The sequence below is a fragment of the Pseudochaenichthys georgianus genome, chromosome 7 (genome assembly GCF_902827115.2).
Source record: "Pseudochaenichthys georgianus chromosome 7, fPseGeo1.2, whole genome shotgun sequence".
Classification (NCBI taxonomy): Eukaryota; Metazoa; Chordata; class Actinopteri; order Perciformes; family Channichthyidae; genus Pseudochaenichthys; species Pseudochaenichthys georgianus.
In genome coordinates, this window is record NC_047509.1 from 13,615,003 (window position 1) to 13,635,031 (window position 20,029).

General features: G+C 38.2%; 1 protein-coding gene and 2 long non-coding RNA genes across 3 annotated transcripts; 2 read left to right on the forward strand and 1 right to left on the reverse strand.

The window, feature by feature from the left end:
* The first annotated feature begins 4,540 nt into the window (after positions 1 to 4,540).
* LOC139434091 (uncharacterized) lies at positions 4,541 to 6,276 on the forward strand. The gene is made up of 3 exons (XR_011643514.1): positions 4,541 to 4,638; positions 5,345 to 5,424; positions 5,976 to 6,276. It is a non-coding gene; the product is annotated as an uncharacterized lncRNA (long non-coding RNA).
* A 41-nt stretch (positions 6,277 to 6,317) lies between these two features.
* On the reverse strand, positions 6,318 to 7,310 carry LOC139434092 (uncharacterized). Its single transcript, XR_011643515.1, has 2 exons — positions 7,156 to 7,310; positions 6,318 to 6,635 (listed from the first exon to the last, which is right to left on the reverse strand). It is a non-coding gene; the product is annotated as an uncharacterized lncRNA (long non-coding RNA).
* A 9,155-nt stretch (positions 7,311 to 16,465) lies between these two features.
* Positions 16,466 to 19,108, forward strand: trh (thyrotropin-releasing hormone). Its single transcript, XM_034087784.2, has 3 exons — positions 16,466 to 16,658; positions 17,138 to 17,368; positions 17,835 to 19,108. The coding sequence occupies exons 2-3, from the start codon at positions 17,179 to 17,181 to the stop codon at positions 18,455 to 18,457; spliced, it is 813 nt and encodes a 270-aa protein (XP_033943675.1). The 5' UTR covers positions 16,466 to 16,658; positions 17,138 to 17,178; the 3' UTR covers positions 18,458 to 19,108.
* Positions 19,109 to 20,029: the final 921 nt, after the last annotated feature.

Consider the following 20,029-nt stretch of genomic DNA (forward strand, 5'->3'; position numbering starts at 1 on the left):
GCGCCCCTGTATGTATGTATGTATGTATGTATGTATGTATGTATGTATGTATGTATGTATGTATGCATGTATGTATGCTGTAACCACACCTCCAGAACCCAACCCACTCATTTATGCTTTAAATATCTCTACCTGTACAGGCTTGCATCTATCTTGTAGTCCAATACTAACTGCACAATATTTACTGACACTGAGCGGTGAAAATATAACACTGTGCAGACGTGCAACATTCTGCTGCAGTATAATTCACTATTTGATATAACACTAACATTCCTGACAATAGACTTCAATAGTAATCTTTTATGGTGTACATGCCTTTTTAATAACATTTTTGAATGGAACATTCATAAATCTAAATAAATATAACTTAAATATACATGACCTCTTAAATTAAAATAAAGTGAACATTAATACCAATATTATCATTTATAAAATGCTATAACAAAAAAAAATAACATAAGCAGCAGATTTTTTAATTAAATATACATACCAACTACAAAATAAGCGGGTATTAAAGTGTAAACGGACAACAAAACGGAAATGGAAGTGAAAAGATGGTGGCGCTAAATCAGAGCCTATTACCTGTTCTCAGTCTTTTTCTCATCATGCATCTCCTGTGTAGTGATCCAATATCGTTACCATAGCCTTGCCCTTTAACAGTTATTACGAGCCCTGGCTCAGCCTTATTCACCAAGAGCCATGCAGCGCCTAGCCTTCTTACAGGCACTGATCAAGTCCTTGAAGTCCAGCTTTCTAGCCAACTGGCTTTCAATGGACAGCATGGCAAGACAGCAAAGCCTTATGGGGGGACAGGGCTGCTGAGCCTAAAGATGGATCTGTTGGTCCTGGCACCAGGGGGGGGGGACAACTGATTTAGTATGAATAGCTGCTAAAAATGTACCTGCATTTATTAAATGTCAGCTAAAAGAGGAGTGAAATGAAAAACCTCAGCATTTTCTGTGAAGATATTAACAGTACTTAAAGGTGGGGTAGGTAATTTTGGAGAAACCAGCTCGAGTGCGCTAGACTTTGAAAATACACAACCGGAAAAAATCTGCTCCAACACACACCAACGCACACATGACCAATGAGGGCACGAGATAAGTTTGTGCACAGATGGAAGGCTGACAGGCAGGTAGGCCATCCAGTTACTTTAGCCGGGCCGGCTAAAATGATTGGTCGTGCTTTTTACAGTATTACGGCTTCCACAGATGACTTTTATTTATGTATTTTTGTCAAAACACTTAAGATATTCATTGCTATCGGGATGTTAAGAGCATTCCATGGAATATAACAAAAAGTGTATCTCGAGCCGGTTTCTCAAACTTACCTACCCCACCTTTAATGTCAGCAAAACATTACAATTATTATTTACAATGGACTACGCTTAGCTAACAGACTAATTTCCACCACTCATGGACCACACCCACCTTTTCTTTTGAAAAACTGGGTGACATAAGCCGCGTTCACACTGCGGTACTTTTCCCACAAGTACCGCAGTGTGAACGCAGCTATACTGTCGCCCTTTAGTCCCTCTCTCTTTTCTTTCTCTCCTTTCTTTTCTTTCTTGAAAGCCTGACTTTATTAGTCGTTGAGACATCGTACACACGTAAGTACTAGCATCCCTGCTCCTCACATGCTCTCACTCTCTGCTAGGAAGGGCCCCGCACAGCGTTTGGATGTAAATGGAGGGGGGTGTTCGATGCTTTGGATAATTCACTTTTGGAAGAAAATAAGTAAAATGAATCGTATGTTTAGTGAGTACATTATCAATATGACGTTATATTAATGTTAATTATTGATGATTGATGAAAGGTTACTTAAACATTTTTTCTTAATGTTCTAAAAATGTTTGGGGCCCCTGTCAGTCACGGGCCCTTAGAATCGTCCTAACTTTTCACCCCCTTACGGCGCCCCTGTATGTATGTATGTATGTATATGTATGTATGTATGTATGTATGTATGTATGTATGTATGTATGTATGTATGTATGTATGTCTATATACAGTGTGCTTGAAAAGTAAACTTAACTAAACTTGACATGAGATCTGTATGTAATCTATGGCCCATTTTTCACCAAGGGAGGTTACTATTCTAGTTGTGTGAAGGTTCATTTTCGGAAACATGGATTGGTTTCACATGGGGAGTCTTTTCTTGGCAGTCCCAGGAGTGTCTCTGATTGTTTCTGTCATTCATCAGATCACCGGGCCGAAGTCATTGTACCCTCTATATGTGGTGTAAATTGGGAATGTTGCGGATCTGACATCAGATCTTTGACCTATGTGTTGCTCATTCATCACACGGCCTCTCCGATCAAAGACACGGACATGCATAAATAGCTGCTCGCACTCTGCTCTATAAATACACAATCAAGCACTCCTTAGCAAAACTCTCTGGTGTTGACTTTCTGAATGGGAGCTGAAAAAGCTACACAAATTAGGTGTGATTGTGTTTTTTTGCTTGTAAGAAAAACACAAAGACAAAACAAGGTTGTAAATAAAGGAAATGGTATAATATCAGCTCTTACAGAACATAATAAACGTACCCGTTTTGAATTGCTGTATATTTGTTGTTAACATTTTAGTTTTTTGTGCCAAGTCCCTGTCAGTTTTTAAATCCGCCAAAACAAGTCCAAGTTGCCCCTTTACAAAGCAAGTGTCAAGTACAATCACACCTTTTCATAAGCAAAATGCACCTATGTCGAAAGTCTTTAACTGTTGATAGGATTAGAGATAACCGGGAGCCATCGTAACAACATAGCACCCGGTTTCATCCCGCTGACACTCATTCGAGGTACAGGGTCCAGATGCAGTGGCTATCACTGACAGTCTGAAACCAACTTTTGTCTAAAACTTTTTACCGCTAATTCTCGTTTTGTTTTTTTTCTTGGGGTTTTATAGCATTTATTTGTAATGAACCTTTTTAGCCTGACTCAACTAAATCCAACTGCTACTGCATCTAATAATGAAGCCATTAAGCTGTGGATATTGGAGTTATTTGAAAGAGAGCAGGCAATCTAAGGACAAATTAACTTCAAAATGTATCTGTAATTATTCTTTGATTTGCTGTATAACATTTTGAAAAGTATAACTCATTCACTAGTGGATATTGTTTTAGCATCCCAGCGATCTGATATGTGACAATCACATTGGAAATTCAATTATTTCTGGTTGATATTTTTAGTTAGGACTTGGTCAGATTTCCTCTTCTCTTTTGGTCTCCTGCAAAGCATGTTTTCAAGCTCCAGCATGCACAAAACTGAGCTTCCTGTGAACTCACAAACAACTCTCGGCACCAATATATCACACTATATGGAATTGAATACTGCCTTCGTAGGGAGACACTTGTGAAGGTCCACAAGGTTGTAGTCACTGGGCACAGGAAGAACACGTAAATATGTACAGCCGCCTATAGCTGTGACTTTTCTGCTTTTAATGATTGACGGGACATGGTAGCAATTCAGGTGTCTGAAGGACCCCCCACTGTGAAAATATTGTGTGCGCAACTAACCAGAGGGAAAACCTGAAACAGACTCAAGGATTATACATCCCAACAATTTGGGAACTATTTGGAATTAGTTCCCGAAGATCTGAACAACGTAGCTGGCAGAAGGAACGTGTGTGACCTTGCAAAGCCTATTACCATGGCAGTAATTAATTAAAAGATAGTGGCAGAAAGAATAGTGGGGGTAGTAGTACTAAAGGTAAAAGTGATAGATATCATAGTAGGTCTGCAAGATATGATGAAAATATGTGCTTACATTGTTAAATATAGCTGTAACAATATTACAAGCAAATAATCAAACAAATGCTGAAGTGTACTCAGTTCTGCCGCTTTCAGTCAACTGCTTGAATACAACTAATTGCTTATTTAAGTTGTTAAAGCTATGTATTTATTGATATTACTTAATGGTTCATATTCATTTTCTTTTTGTTTGTATTAAATTCATCATTATTTATTGTAATTATTTTAGTTATTTAAAGTAATCCACTATACTTGAAGCCAGCCCATTTTACCAAAAAGCTAAAGAAAAACGAGAGAAACTGTGTTATGGTAATAGCTTCATATTCCAGTTATACTTTCTAACATTCCTCTAAAGAGAGCAATTTAAAAGGCTCATTGTGTGCAAGCGGCAAACTGTGGGGTAGAGCCGTGAAGCCAATACGGAAGTGTCACACACTGCAGTTCATATATTGGCCGATAGGCGATGGCTGCAGAAAGGAGCAATTTCCATAGACCCCCATGTTAAAATGCCCAACTTTACAGCAGAAAAAAACATGTTTCTCTCCCTGGCTCCATACATTTTATTATCGATATAGTTAGATTCCACCTTCATGATTATGGATCTGAGAGTGAATTGTTTTCTAACGCGACCCTTTTATTTATATTAGGTCTTAAAGTTTGGGCATAAATTAGGGCGTGGTCACATTGAGTGACGGCTCTGTCAAGTGCCTGCCGCTGTTAGCTTCTTGTCTCTCTGCTAGCTGCTCCGTGAAGCTACAGGGACTCTGCCTGTTCAGCTCATCCAGGAAACACAACCTGTAGCCGGCCGTGGTTGTTTGTTCTTCATGCTTATATATCGGACTATTGTGACTCGCTCTGCCGTTAAAACAGACGGTGCATGAATGCGGTTTTGCGGTAAGTGAAATTCGAGTGCTTTATTTATGTGTTAATGATTTTAATCAGCTACGTAATTAATGGTAAGGCTTGGGTTAGCATGTAAGCTAGTGGTAGCTACATCGGTGCTAACGATTGTAATCGTACCCTCCAAGTTAAAATCATAGACTGTATATATAAAGGTTAAAACGAAATAGACAAGTGTTAAGTGGGATAATACTGTTGAACAAACGGCTTCTGTTTGAGGTTGATAAAATAAGGTTACATCCTTGTAGCCTAACTTAGAGATATTTTATTATGTAGGAGGAACTGTATGCACCGCTAAGGTTAATTTAAATTGGCTATGCTCAAGTATGTAGACAAGTTAATATCGAAGTAGAAATCAACCTCACAATAAGATATGTGTATATTACAATTATTAATGTCATATTTCAAGATGATTACTTAGATATTACAATATGGTTGGTTGAGCTGGAGTTCATTATCGAGCTTACACGTTAACGTCACAGTCATCTGAAGAACGAACCCAAACCTTGTTGTTTTTATTAATTGCATTACCAAATGGGTATCAAATAAACAGTAAGCATTGGTAACACAACTTCCAAAGTTACAGTAAAATAAAAAGGACCCTGACTCGGACAATACACAATCCAACATGTTCAACAGAAGAGAATCAGTTATATTGTTTGTACACATGGTACTTTACATATATATCTGTTTGTTTAAGGTGTCCAGGTGATGCAGACAGGCTGGACCAGAGAGTGAGAGACAGAACTGGACTCCTCACAGCAGTGAACTTCAGCACAGGTACAACGACTCTTTTTTTCTTACTGTACAAAGAATCAAGAAAGATATTGGTTTAAATGAATTAAGTATTGACTTGAATACACTGATATACATTCCAATAAACAATACTAAATACTAGATCACCTACACATCAGTTAAGTTGAGGGGTTTTCCCATGCAAAAAGTTACATTTAGATATTTAGCAATATGACTTTGTCAGCTTTCTAATGTAATGTATTGAAGGCAAAGATTTATCTCTCAATATTGTCTGTAAAAAACGTGGTAAAAGTTATTCTTTCAGTGAGACAACAGAGCAAGCTTCTACAGTTGCACTACGTTTTGATAACAGTTAAATATTATTTTGATAATAACATATATTTCAATGTTGATGAACTTCATACTGTTCATTCATAATCTGATTGTCTTTGTAGCTCATTGTTTAAATAAAAAAAAAACATTACAATTACAAAATAATGATATCTACAGCCCCTAAACACACAAACACACCGCTTTCATAAATAACACACTTGTTCTGCAATAATATATTTTATGTTTCCTGTCATTTTTGTTAGGAAAGGACATGCCTGAAAGACACGACATGTTCTCCTTCTCTGAGGGTCCAGAAGAACATCCAAGAGGATCATTAAAGGCTGATGTTATGAGATTTTAAGACCAGTACAGGACATTCACTAAGAAACTACTTTTATTGTAAAAACAGTCAGCTGATCGAATGCACCTATTTCCACATCTACACTCCATCAGCTGATTATTTCTATTTGCCTCACTTTATGAGCTTCACATCACTTGTGCCTTGTACCGCAGAGTTTGCAACGTCACAAATAAATGGGGCCAATCTTCAGTCAGATGTGAATGTGTAATCTAACACTTTCAGTAAGAATAATGGACAAAAGGAGTGCAAATACAAATACAATTTATTGAAATGTGAACCAAAAGTTAATCAAATGTTTTAAATAAAAAGCACATATGGACAGAAGGTGTAAACCTATTAAATGTATAAGTAAACACATTTAGTCAAATAAAGTGACAGACTAGGCCTGTGCAGTTGGTATCAGCTTTGCCCAGCATGGGCTCCTTCATCAGCCCTGGTCCTCCTCGCTGAGGAAAGACCCTCAGTCCTCTCCAAACCAACAGACAGGACGTCCATCACACGGAGGTTTCTCCCTGAAGTCTCTGCAGCTCTCTGGACACCATGCTGTCTCAATCCGTCCACACTGAATATGAGAGGGGGGAAATGAAAATAATAAATGCTTTAGACAATAAGAAACATAAAGTTGACTGTTGAGTTGCTCAGTTTTTTTAGATTGTCAATACTATTACTGTATAACTAATATCTCAGGTTAAGAGGCACATTCAAATAAAGATTGGTCTTTAAATACATTTTGTCTTTTGAATTGTTTGTCTAAAGTCAAGGATCTAGAACTGGTACTTATTTTTAATGATAGTCTGGTTATTATGCTGTTTGGAGGAGGCATCACAGGTAAGAGCACTAATTAGCTACCATCACATGTACCTTAGCTTGACTTAAATGTATTAAACGTATGGTTAAGTGATATCAAAATATAAATAACTAATGTCATGCAAACATATTAATATTTGCTTGATTCCAGAGTTGAATTTAGCACAATTGCATACAAATGTTAAGGGGTTTTAAGATTCTGAAGTATTATGCTAAAAACTCAATAACTTAGATTATTATTTATAGTTTTGCTGAATAGTTTCATGGCCGCTTACCTTAGAAACGTAAAATGCGACGGCAGTGTGCAGATGGGGAGCATGTTAGCTTAGCTTGGTAGCTTCAGCTAGCTCTGGAACTTCCAGCTGGGTGGCAGCAGGTCCCGCCTCGGCTCCGCCTCTTTGCCCTTATTTGGAGAAGGCGGGAGTTGAACTCTGACCTCACTGTTGAGCCGTTAGTGGCCGACTCCGCCTACTAAGGGCTTCACGGCAACTCTGCAGAATCCTATGGGTGACGTCACGGACCCTACGTCCATTTATATATACAGTCTATGATTGTGTGTCATCCTGTGCAGGGAGAAATGAAAGCGAGAAATGATACAGCATTTGCATGTTTTGACATTTACCTTTGGTGATAAATATACTTTTAATATGCTTCGCAGCTTTCTACTATTCCTCGCATATTAGATCAACTAAACTGAAGGATGTTCAGAGTGGGATACCAGAGAAAGATTGAGTGCGAGCGTGTCAGCCATCCCTCCTGGTTACCTACACAAGATGGATGGTTTGCATGTGATGGTTAAACACCTGCAGCTACATCCTTCTACATGTGCTGATAGTGATACATCACTATCCTGTTACATCCTCACACATTTCCACACAGCCTCTGAGGAAAGTCACAAAAGGCTGAATAAACTGGATCTCTCTGGGACCAATGTCAAATATTTTGAGGGTAAAGTCTCATCAAGGATAATTTTGCCCTGTTTTAAGTTTGAATATAATATCTCTGAAAATCTGAAGCTACGAATTACACTTTGTTACTATGTTTTGAAAGATACTAAATAAATATAGTTGTATTATTATGATTATAGGTTAAGGACAGAAAGTGACAGAATGGACAGAAACTAGTGGCTTTTTTCTCAATCTTTTTCTTTATCAAAAATAGTAAGACAACACATTTTTAAACCTCCATACTGATTATTCTTGCCACACTTGGGCAGCAGACACAATTATGTATTCAACACTGATAATGTTTCAAAGCCTGATAAAACTTTTAAGCAGGGGCTTATCCGGCAGAGATGGAGCGGTACTATTCATTTCGAGTTTCTGATCATCTGATGAATGTAAATCAAATATTAACTTTCATTTAAGCTATAAGTGTGGTATCATGTTACTGTGTGGTTTCCATTTTCAATGAATAAAAAAATATATAAGGATATTTTCGTTCAACCTGAAACTCAATGGCCGGGGCTTATTTATTGTGAAGGACATGTGGAATTGTTTTAATTTTTTTCCACTTATGAAAAAATGCCCACCCGCAATCTGACCCAGATACAATACACAAACTAAAGACACACAGAAACACACAAACTAAAGACACACACACACATACATAGAGAAGCTGTTTGATCCTGTTTCCCCTTGATCTTTACTTTGTGTAGTGTGTACACAAAACTATCCTAGAACATTATAAACATTTTAGATCTTCCAGAAATGTAGGCTATAAACATTTTACATTTTCTCGCACTGTCCCCCCTCGCACCTGCACGCCGGAGGAGGGACTAAACAGAGACATGACCTCAGTGTAGTAACAGTGTAGTGCAGAACTGCAATTATCTTCTGGAAGACCCCCACAGCCAGCTGTGAGGTCTGTGGACCCTCAAAGGACTCCAAGACACAGACTACATGCAGCAACTGCAACAAGTACATCTGTGCTATACACACGAAGAAGTTCTGTACATCATGTGTTTCCTAAACGGACTTGCCCATTGACTCACATAATGTTCTGCAGCGTCACTTCATCAATATATTTTTCGGATATACTGTATTTTATGAATAATGACTGTTAATTGTTTTTATTTGCTTTGTGTTTATATCTGTTCTATGTAATGTATATGGATGTTTCATTCTCTCTATATTTCACAGCCAAATACTTTTGGATGTGTGGTTCTTGTGTTCCAATTGCTGCTAAATTGCTTTACTTCCTTCAGGGCTTTCATTATTATATGGCAGATTAAAAATAATAAACATTAATGAAAAAATGTTTCATTTACATTAGTCCTAGAAAAGCATGAGCAAAATGTAAACCTAGTTTTTATTACAGTGTATTTTCTTTTAACATAAATTACATTTTTAACACAAAAAACGATGGACACTTCCATTGTTAAATTTGATCTAGCAAAGAGTATTTTCAAAAACTAATCATATATTTCATTTATATTGTTGGGGAATGAGTTAAAGACAATATATATAAGGAATTGTGCATATTGAATTTAGTTCTGTATTTTTTTTAAACCCTGAAATATGTCCCGGGTCAATTTGACCCGAACATTACCAAAGGGTGCGAAATGTGAACATAACACAAGGGTTAACAGCTAATTATACTATTTAGTAACAGTCTGACTTTTGTACATACAACAGATGCCTGCCCCTGTTGAAAAACAACGCTATTAGAGCAGTCAGTGTGGACCAAAACAGCGAAAGGTTGGCTTGAAACCAAAAACAAGGACTTTTAAAAGAAAAAAGCTCTATATAAAAGGTGAGGAACTGCAGACTTGGTTGATAATCCTCTGTAGACATTAGCACGTATATCTACTGAAAGTGATTAGGTTCGACTGGAAGAGTGAGATGGTTAGGGTAACATTATAGAAAGCCAATAAAAGGAATACAGTGGGATGTTTGTTGGATGTATTCTAGCATCTACCATAATTCTCAGGGGGTTCATCAAGTGTCAACCATTATTACATAAAAGTAAGTGATACCCCTCAGTCCTAGGAAGCCAATGTGTCTGTTGTTCAGTCATAGCTCATTGCAAAAAGAAAGAAAATATCATCAGGGTTATAAGATTGTTTCATCTGGTTTTTCTACTTCAGAACAATACAGATACATCAAACAATGATAATTTTAGTATCATTAGGATTCACACAGTTTAAAATGATATGCCTTTTTTATTTGTTTTAAGGGATTTTCAGACACCATTACAGATAAAATGGTTTGATAAGATCAATATTTTGTATGCAATGTTCTGATGAGGCACTGTACATAAAATATTTTCCCCTTGAATTATATTCCCTTTCATCACTCCTGAAGGAATGACATTTAAAATCTCACATCTGCCATTTCAGCCCGTCGTGGACTGAAATATCAGCTCAATCTAGCACGATTGCGGCGGGTCCCAGACACTACTCGGCTGTGATGGAGGGCTGTGAAGACGAGGCAGAGCAGACATGCAGGGAGAGAGGAGCATCATGATAAGTGAGCTGTAGCATGTGCTAGTGCTGCACTAATCACGCTCTCCTGCTTTAAAAACACACAGGCGCCTCACAGGTTATTGAGAGATAATGGGATTCTCTGGGCAACAGACGCACAGCTAAAGAGAGATGACATTTGAAAATAAATAATGCTAAATACTCTTTCCATCCTGATGTGTGTGTATAGTGGCTCTGACTAACTGTTCGTTGTGATGAAAGATGAGGAAATAAGGTATTAGGCAACAGAAACAAACCCAGCACTGAGTACCAACTTTAGGCTCCTAGGTGCAAAATGGATCAATTAAAAGCCCAAAAGATGACATTCTGATATCCAAAGAGAGTCATGACCCTTTCTCCTGGACTTTGCACTATGATAAAACGTTTGTAATTATGAACATTAAAAATGAAAATATGTTATCCCTATATGTATACAACTTGCACTATTTTATGTTTAGTTTCCCTTTTTATTTGTTTTTCTTTCTTTTTACAGACAGTTCTTAGAAATTAATTTCCAATCAACTACTCATTAATTCTTGCACACAAGTTTGACAAAGAACTTCAAACTTGCAAAGCTTCATTTAATTCTGGTCAAATGTACCCTCAAATAAAAAACTGTTAACTATGTTATCCTAATTCCATTGTTAACATACTGTAATGCCATGGATGGCGGTTAATTGTCTGACAAACACGGGTCCACTCTTAACCCCAGCCCCATACAGTCATAGTATCAAGGTCTTGTGTTGTTATTTTAATAAACAGCTGCAAAAGATCAAGCCTTTTATGAACCCATTTTGACATTTACAAGAAGATTGACCCCTCTTCCTCATTTGAATATGGACACCCGTTAAGCTCTGTAGTTCAAAGAATATCCACCAAGAACTTTAACCTTTCAGCCGGCACCGTTCTCTGACGGATTGTTAAGGGTAAACAATCACCTCACGTCATATCACTTTATCAACACAAAGATATCACAGCTGTACAAAATCAAATCTACTGTATTGTTTGCCTTTTAAGTGTTATGATGTCTTTAATAGACAAGGACCATGAATACAAATATATTAGTCTCAAAGAGAGAAGAAATTATACCATATTTAGCTATTAGCTCATTTCCATCTGCAGGTAAAGACATAACAATCAACAAACACTTAAACGTGAAATCTTCTCTTTCTAACCGTCATTAAAACAGATCAATCTATCAAATATAAAGACCGGAACATTTATCAGAACAAAAAATATAACATTTCATTCAAATTAAGAACTCAAAATAAGAGTCAAATCAATGATGACAACACTGGTTCAAGGTTCTTTATTTGTCATACGAACATAGCTACAGAGTAGTTATGTCGATGAAAATCTTAGGTCACAGGCTTCTCCAACAGAGCAACACAATACAGAAAAACAGAAAAATATAGTGCAAGTAAATATTCAAAAGTAAATACAAAAAGAAAAATAGTTTAAAAAAAGTGAAATAGTGAAATAAGAGTCTATATGCAAGCTATTGGAATGATATATTAGATAAATAATTACTAAGTAGCAGATGAATGTTATATAGTTGCTCAAGATCCATGTTTTTGCGCAATGGGAAAAAAACATATATAACAAAAATGTGTCCACAATAAGAAAGAAATCCATTTGAACCCAATAATGCATCGCCATGAATGAACCAGAATATTTACCAAACCTTGAAAGAACCACTAATGAGAAACCTTCCTTTAAATTCTGCATGATATTGACATGCCAAAACAAAGCCAACAAGCTGAACACTAAAGCAGAGTCCGTCTTCCTGACCTGTGACACACTTCCCCTCCACACACTGACGCGCACACACTCTGTCCACCAGTGCACCCTGTAGCTGTCACTCATTCCCCGCTGCAGTGACCTCTGTCAGGCTTGTGTCACTTTTTGGGGAGCGCCATCCATACGCACTCACTCTCCATTTGTTTATTTATTTGTCCGCGTCGCTTCAGTTTCCAGTGCCTGCCTTCACCCTGTCAATCTTCTACTCCCCACTTCTCTCACGCCCCTCAGATGTCTTGTCTTTTTACTCGCCACCTCTCCCTGTTTTCCCCCTTCAGGTGTCTGCAACAGAGGTGTTGGATTTCACCTGTCTACAGAACCACTCTCTACTTTCACTGAACTTTGTGAAGACTTTTTATATACTCTTCTTTTCAGAACTTATCTGTATTTATCAAACCAAAACATCCTTCATTCCAAGCAATGAACGAAATAGGAGAGGATTATAAAGCAGTTTATCAAGAGAGGATGCATCTGTGTGATGTTGGAGCTGCTAAGAGGTATTGTTCACTACAGTTTTAAAAAAAGTATAAACGTTAAAGTTGCGAAACTGTTCTGCTACTCTAACCACAACAAAGTTCATTTATGCATACATGTAAAGCGAAAGAGTTCACTCTTGGAGACAAACCAATAAATAATTATCACAACTCTGAAGTTCCCCCAGCTCAATGTGTTCATCTTTCCGCTCATTAAACCAAGTACTTCCTTTACTATTTTTAACTCAGTTAAGAGTGTTTTTTAAGACCAACCTTTCCACAGACCAAAGAGCAGATATTTAACCTACCGGAAACAACCCATGATGAATATTCGCCATATCAACTGTCATGTAGTGATACTACGTCAGTGTTGGAGTTACGGCTTGCTGCACTGCCCCAAAAATGGCAACGAAAATAATCCCTGAGAGCAAAGATGGTGAGCAGAAGTCATTTTTTTGGATTTGTTTTACCACCCTTCATCATGTCAGGAACCAGATTCAGCTCACATCCTGCTCAATTAAATCCCAGCCAACCTCGACAAAACCCCCTGCTGAAGATGTGAATGATGTGACCGGAGATGATCAGGGTAGTGTGTGGCAGAGTTTGTCAGGAGATTTAATTTCAAGCAAAAAGATGAATTTGATAAAGATGCAATGATGTCAATTTGTTTTCTTATTTGTGTTGCTGCATTGGAACCAGTTTCCTCCATTAAAAGGGTTTCTGTACTTGTAAGCCTTCACATGCTCATTTCTCAAGTCCTGTGTGTGTGCGTTTACATGTGTGTGTGCTTGTGTGTTCACCACAGCAGTGATGTAAGAGCTAGATTTTCTGCAGGGATCATTAAGCACCAAGTTACTGAGGGAAATATCTCATCAGCTCATGAGCTGCACACCGGGGGACGAGCAGCAGGATCTGTGGCCGGCATCACAAAGCAAGTCTCCACTAGGTCTGAACCATAGACTGGTCTGAACACACAGGACACACCTCAAGAACAGGTATCACGATGATGGCTACCTACCAACCATCACCGGTAACAAGGTTTATACAAAATGTGTAGCTAAATTAATCCTACTTTAAAGAGTCAAGGACTAAAACATTTGTATGCAACAACGATCTGAAGGCTCAGTTCACACCGCAGTAAAAAGTGGCACAAATAGGAGTTTTCACATGTGACCCAGCTCATTGTGAACAGCACAAACTGATCGTTTACTTTCAGATGTGTGCCTCTTTCAATGGGCTCCTAAAACAGATACTGGTCAGATGTTTGTGATGAACATTAGTATCAGAATTAATACAACTTTTTACATCTGGTATTTCAACAAAATAGACATTGGTCCAACAGGTCAAGTGGAAACGTTTTCCCAAGATACTTTTCCCAAAGAGCACGTGTAAACTTTAATGTACTCACTGTGAATACGGCCAGATTTAAAAAATATTGCAAACAGACATACACACACATTGGTGTGAGTCATAGTTAGAGTCTATGAAACCCACTGATTCTCTGAAGTTAACTGAGCAGTTGAACTGTGCAGCATGGGGATCAAACCCAGTTCCGAGATAGCCAGCTTCGTGACACTCGAAAATCCAAAGAGCCTATAATCTCACTTTGTGATACAGCTTCCTGAATTTGTTAATCTGGGTACATTTACAGGAATTCTTCCTCTACACTCTGAAGAAGTTTACCAAGACTTTAGAAATATAATTAACACCAGCAACAGTAAACAGAGGACACAGGCTAATGAGTCCCATCATTTCCCCCCACCGCGCAGGGTGTATACTTAACCTGTCCTCTTCCTCAGTACACGAGGTACATAATCCCGACCACAATACTAATTGTTATGATTTCCCCGCTCTGAAAGACTCTGATAGGGAGCTTTGTTTTTTTTGTGCAGGATGAGCGATCAAGATAAAGTAGGCGCTTTTTTTTATCACGGTCTTACAGCAATAAAAGGGAGGAAAGAGTAGCCCCTAAATACTACCACACCTGCAGCAATCTTTCCATCTGCATTTAAAATGTTCTCCATCTTCAGTTCCAATAATATACACTGAGCAGATTCTGCAAACATACGTACTTATATTCCCTTGGGCAATGAATTGGTTCCTTTGGACATGTCTTTACACACTTGGCAGCCGGGATGCAAACTCATCAGGTATGAAAAGGTTACAAGGATCCAAAGTCCCTCCCCCTCAGGTTCAATGTTAGCAGCACCTTTGACCATTTTGAAAATATATCTGTAAGCCTCTGCAAGGCTTGGTCTTTAGCTTTGACATCTTTGATCTCAAACATAGGAATATTGAATATTCCCTAGAAAGGAAGGGGCGTACTCGACGTACATGACGAACTAAAGAAGGTGGATTCCTATACAGATCAGATACAGTACTTCTTAATTGGGCCACTGTCAATTTCTTTGTTTGTCTTTTTCGACTCACTGGGAACATTTTTAAGCTCACTGGGAATTGTTCATCTACTTTTTTAACATGTTTTACAGAAATGTAACTAAATTGTATTGCTCTCACAAATCTCAGCCTTTGAGACGTTATTGATCTAATTGCATTTTCAACATTAAAGTAAATGTCCAACAAAGATTCCTATCCTTTCCTCACAAAGAAAAAAATGACAGCCTACTATAGCTAAAGGTGAAGTTAAGATGTACAATTTTAAAGAAATCTGTTTTAAAGCACTCTATATCTAATGATTTCCACATGTCGATGTTTTTTGACTGCAGGCAAAACGCGCTTGAAAGATTGGACGTGACAGCACATTGAAAGCAAGTAATTATATTGTTATAGGATCAATTCATTTCACGCTAAAACTCAACAATGACTTGAGGAACTCCTGCATAGTCACATGAAGGAGTGATTTCACTCTGCATAATGGACGAGGATAGACCAACAAATCATACAGGAAGATTTGGTAAGATTTAGATTGAGAAGAGTTCAGTTGTGCCCAACCATAAAAACTTTAAAAACTAAAATGCTTCCCGAATCTCATTAAAAATCGTATGGATGCAAATCCAGTTAACCTTTTATATGACTAAACTTGGAAAACTTGCTGAGCACTGACCTGAAGTCCAGCTGAGAGGAAGGTTGTGTGTTTGCATCCACCTCCATGTGTGTTTCTGGGGAGCTCTCAAGGTGATACTGACACATCTTCTTCTGAAAATAAAAAAGAGATTTGTTATTATGCAAATCTCAAGTACTGAAAATGTGTTGATACTTTTTAATCACTGAATGACAAATTACATTTATAAGGATCAAAACGATGGACTGTCAAAACTGCTTTAGAGGTCACCACATTGTGTTAATCTGGTTGCTTTATAACAGAGAGTCAAAACCTTTACTCACACTCATTGTAAAACTTGTTAGATCAGTCTGTGATACATTCAGCTGGGTTGCATCGTGACAATAAAGTGCTTTATGTGTGCTCGAAAGAACCAGATGGATTCAGCTCTCCCTCCTGAGTCCTGTGACTTTAGGGTATTTATAGAAAGCATCTATCCATAGCCCTTACTGGCGCCCCATTGTTTTGCATGTTGTCTGAAAGGCCAACAGCAATAAAATACAATATAAGCCAGATTCACACTTTGTATAAAAACATCTGGATAAATGAAATAAAATACATCCATGCCATACTTGAAGAGAAATTTGATTTGGAAACTCGGTATGATTAAATTACAAGTCTGGTCTAAAACGCAAATTGTTGACGCATGCCCCTAACTTATACAATCGTGTGTAATAGTGCCTGCTTTCTCTCATTCTTGTGTTTGTTTTGATCAATTGACAGACTGGGCAGCGGTCCCAATTGGAGGATCATTCAGCACATTGTTGCGCACGACTTGGTGACATCAGGGGTGAGGGATCCTGAGAAATAACTCCGATGTGGGTATGACGACAGTGACCGGTAAGTATAAATGCTGAGACGCGAAGTTATCCGCTCATACCTCCAGACCCGGCTTTCACAGGTCACCAACCGCTGCGAGAGGCTGAGAGCAACGAGCATCAACGCGAGCTCAACGGAGGAGACACTTTGGACACTTCCCAGGTGAGTTTGGCGCACTTTAGAATAAACATGTATACAACGCAAATGTGTCCGTTTTATGTATTAATGGCTCCGTCTTATCTATTTGTGTAGGTGCAATTTATGTTTGCGTTGTTAAAAAATCACCTTGGAGGTTTTTAGGCACCATTTTCAATAGTTTCTGTCCGGAAAACAAGTTTAAAATTCGGCTGAAGTTTGCATTTGTTTTTAATGCCGATTCGTTTTTTTGACTATTGCCTTGATTTTATTAGAACTTTTAACTGTTCGGAAAACACTAGTCAACTTACTGAATTTGCTGTTAACAAACTGAAACAGTTTGCAATGAAACAATGATATCCTCGTCGTCTGAAAGGCGATTAACAATCGAAAATAAGACTCGTGGTTTCGATATTAAATCTTCTTAAACATACAGTGTATACATATGTTAAGAGAGTTCTCATTGTTCCCACATTAATTTGATCTCTTCATACCTTTTCCCATAGATCATAATCTATTTCTTCATCAGAAGACCACCCACATTACCATGAAGTCGACATGTCTGCTCCTCTTGGCTTCTCTCGTGGTCTGCAACATGACTGTGTGTGGAGGACAGGGCTTCCCGGCTGAGGAGGAGACAGACGGCAGGACCATAGACGACATCATACTACAGAGAGCAGAGAGTCTCCTGTTACGGTCCATTCTCAGGAAGATGCAGGATGAATACGGCAGAAACGGTGCGTAACATGGATTTGTGTTGGATCAATGTTCCAGGCATAGATATATTTGGTGTAAAAGAGTGCCAATAAGTATCTAAAATGTTGGATATTCCAATTTTAAAACGATATTAAATTCAATTTACCAATACTTGAAATCTGGGCTATTTGCCTTGTGTTTAAATTGGAAGGCTCTAAATGATGGCAACATCTTCTAAGCAGTTGTACGTACTTTTTGTTTTTAATGTCGATACAATTGTATCATTGTGAAGAAAGAATGTTTTTTAACGTGTTTTAAATTGTTAAAATTGGTTAAGAATCTAGTTTCAATGTATTCGTTTGCAAGGAATGTGGACCAAGGCTACACTCATTGGTGCGTTATTTACGCACGGTCTATACAAGGCTTCGAAACACTTTTTAGCAGTTAGGAAAACTTAAATTAGACTTTGATCTCCTTTAATTAATCTAAATGTTTTCCCTTTTCCAGAAGGGTCTTCTTCTCAGACAGAATGGGTGACAAAACGACAACATCCCGGTAAGAGGTACATCGAGGATTTGGAGAAGCGGCAGCATCCGGGGAGGAGAGAAGAAGATGAGGAAGAACAGTACGTGGATGTTCAAAAGAGACAGCATCCGGGCAAACGCGAAGATGAAATGCACTCTTTCATGGAGCTCCAGAAAAGGCAGCACCCGGGGAAGCGCGTCACGATGGAACACGTTTCTGAAAACCCCATTGTACTCCTGAGTGAACTTTCAAAACGGCAACACCCGGGGAAGCGCTACCTGGTGCTGCACAGCAAACGCCAGCACCCAGGTAAGCGCAACTTCGAGGATGAGGAGGACGATGGGGACTGGGACGCGGATTCAGATGGAGACGAAGAGTTCGCCGAGTTAGAAAAGCGTCAGCACCCAGGGAAACGGTTTTTGGATAACTCCAGCCCGGATTTAGGCACGAACAGTCCCTGTGATGTATTGGACCCTACGAGCTGCAGCAAGACCAATCTGCTGCTCGACCTGTTAGACAACATCAACAAGAACCATGACGAGGAGAAGAGACAACACCCGGGCAAAAGGTTTGCACCCGAGGAGGATTTAGTGGAAGCAGAGTAGGTTAAACACTGGTCTGGTGCGCGTGTACTGCTGTATTGTAAACAAATAAATGTGTAAATTAAGTGACCATAAATAATTATGAAAAATGAAAAAATATGTTGTGCTACCGTTTTTCTTTGGGCGACAGCATACTGTATCATCGTTGCAAAAACATCTCTGTTGTTTTTTTTGGGAGGGCGAAATTGTCTTTATATATCTAAATATCGCAGATTATGGTTTTCATTAGAGTACGTGCCATATCATAAACTTTATTAAGGAATTATTATTATAAATATTAACTCTTTATTGTATCAATTAGTCAATTATGCTAAAACCAAGTCCAAGAATGACACCTTCAGTCTCCTGGCTTTGGCGATGTTGCCTCTGTGAGGAAACACACGCTGTCAGTGCATCCTGAAATATGATCTAAGTGTGTTTACGGCTTTGCAGAGGACATCCCTTGATTGGTTGATTTATGTTTATTTATTTTATACTTCTGTATAATATAATGAATACCACCGCAACTATAAAGTGTCACTGATTATTTTTCTACATATAAATTGCATGGATTAAGTTTATTTAACCTATTGTTGTCAATTCAAAGTTATACCTTTGCCTTAAAGTCAAACCACCAATGTTTTTGTTGGACAATAAAACGCATTGGTAAAAATGTATGGCTGAAGTTGCAGTAATTCCTGCCTCAAGTGCACTATTAAAATATTTTAAATGTTTCAACCCAACAGGTCTATAGAGTCCAACAAGGCAGACACTGTCCCTTAGCTTGATCTAATGGTTCATGCAATTCAACTGCACACACAGCGATATTCTCTTCTCACTTTAATTGGGCTCATTCCATCACAGCAGCTGCCTACACAGGCCTGATCAATATGCAAATTATTTCCTCAATTACATGCATGGACACTTTATGGCACACACAACATTCAAATCCAGCAGTAACGTTTCAGTGGAATGATAAACCATTAAAATATGCACACAAATAATTGCAGCGTAATAAGGGAGAGCTGCATCCATCTGGTTCTTCTGCACACTTAAAGCACTTTCTTGTTACGATGCAATACAGCTGAATGTATCACAGGCAGATCTAACACGTTTTACAATGAGAGGGAGCAAAGGGTTTTGACTCTGTTATAAAGCAAAACAATGTGGTGACCTCTAAAGCTTTTATGGTTGGGCACCACTAAACACTATTCAATCAAACCCTCACCAAATCGTACTATATTAACTGTCTTTATATATAATTAATATATTATATAAATTAATTATTTTTAGTCAACATGAAATGCCTCAAGGACAGGATGCAATGGGCAAATAATACTAACATATTATTCAGTTAGGTCCTTTGTAGCTTTGGCATTTATTTTATGTTAAGGTATGTAAACTCTCTAAAAGGTTAATATCTTATCTGTGACACCAACACACACACACACACACACACACACACACACACACACACACACACACACACACACACACACACACACACACACACACACACACACACACACACACACACACACACACACACACACACACAGGTCTTTAGTTTAGCGTTTTTGTTTACAATTTGGGTTT

What these genes read in the sequence shown, in the direction of transcription:
- trh (XM_034087784.2), top strand. Translation starts at nt 17,179, where the DNA reads ATGAAGTCGACATGTCTGCTCCTCTTGGCTTCTCTCGTGGTCTGCAAC. An exon ending in GGATGAATACGGCAGAAACG is followed by an intron (nt 17,369 to 17,834) that starts GTGCGTAACATG and finishes TCCCTTTTCCAG; the next exon opens with AAGGGTCTTCTTCTCAGACA.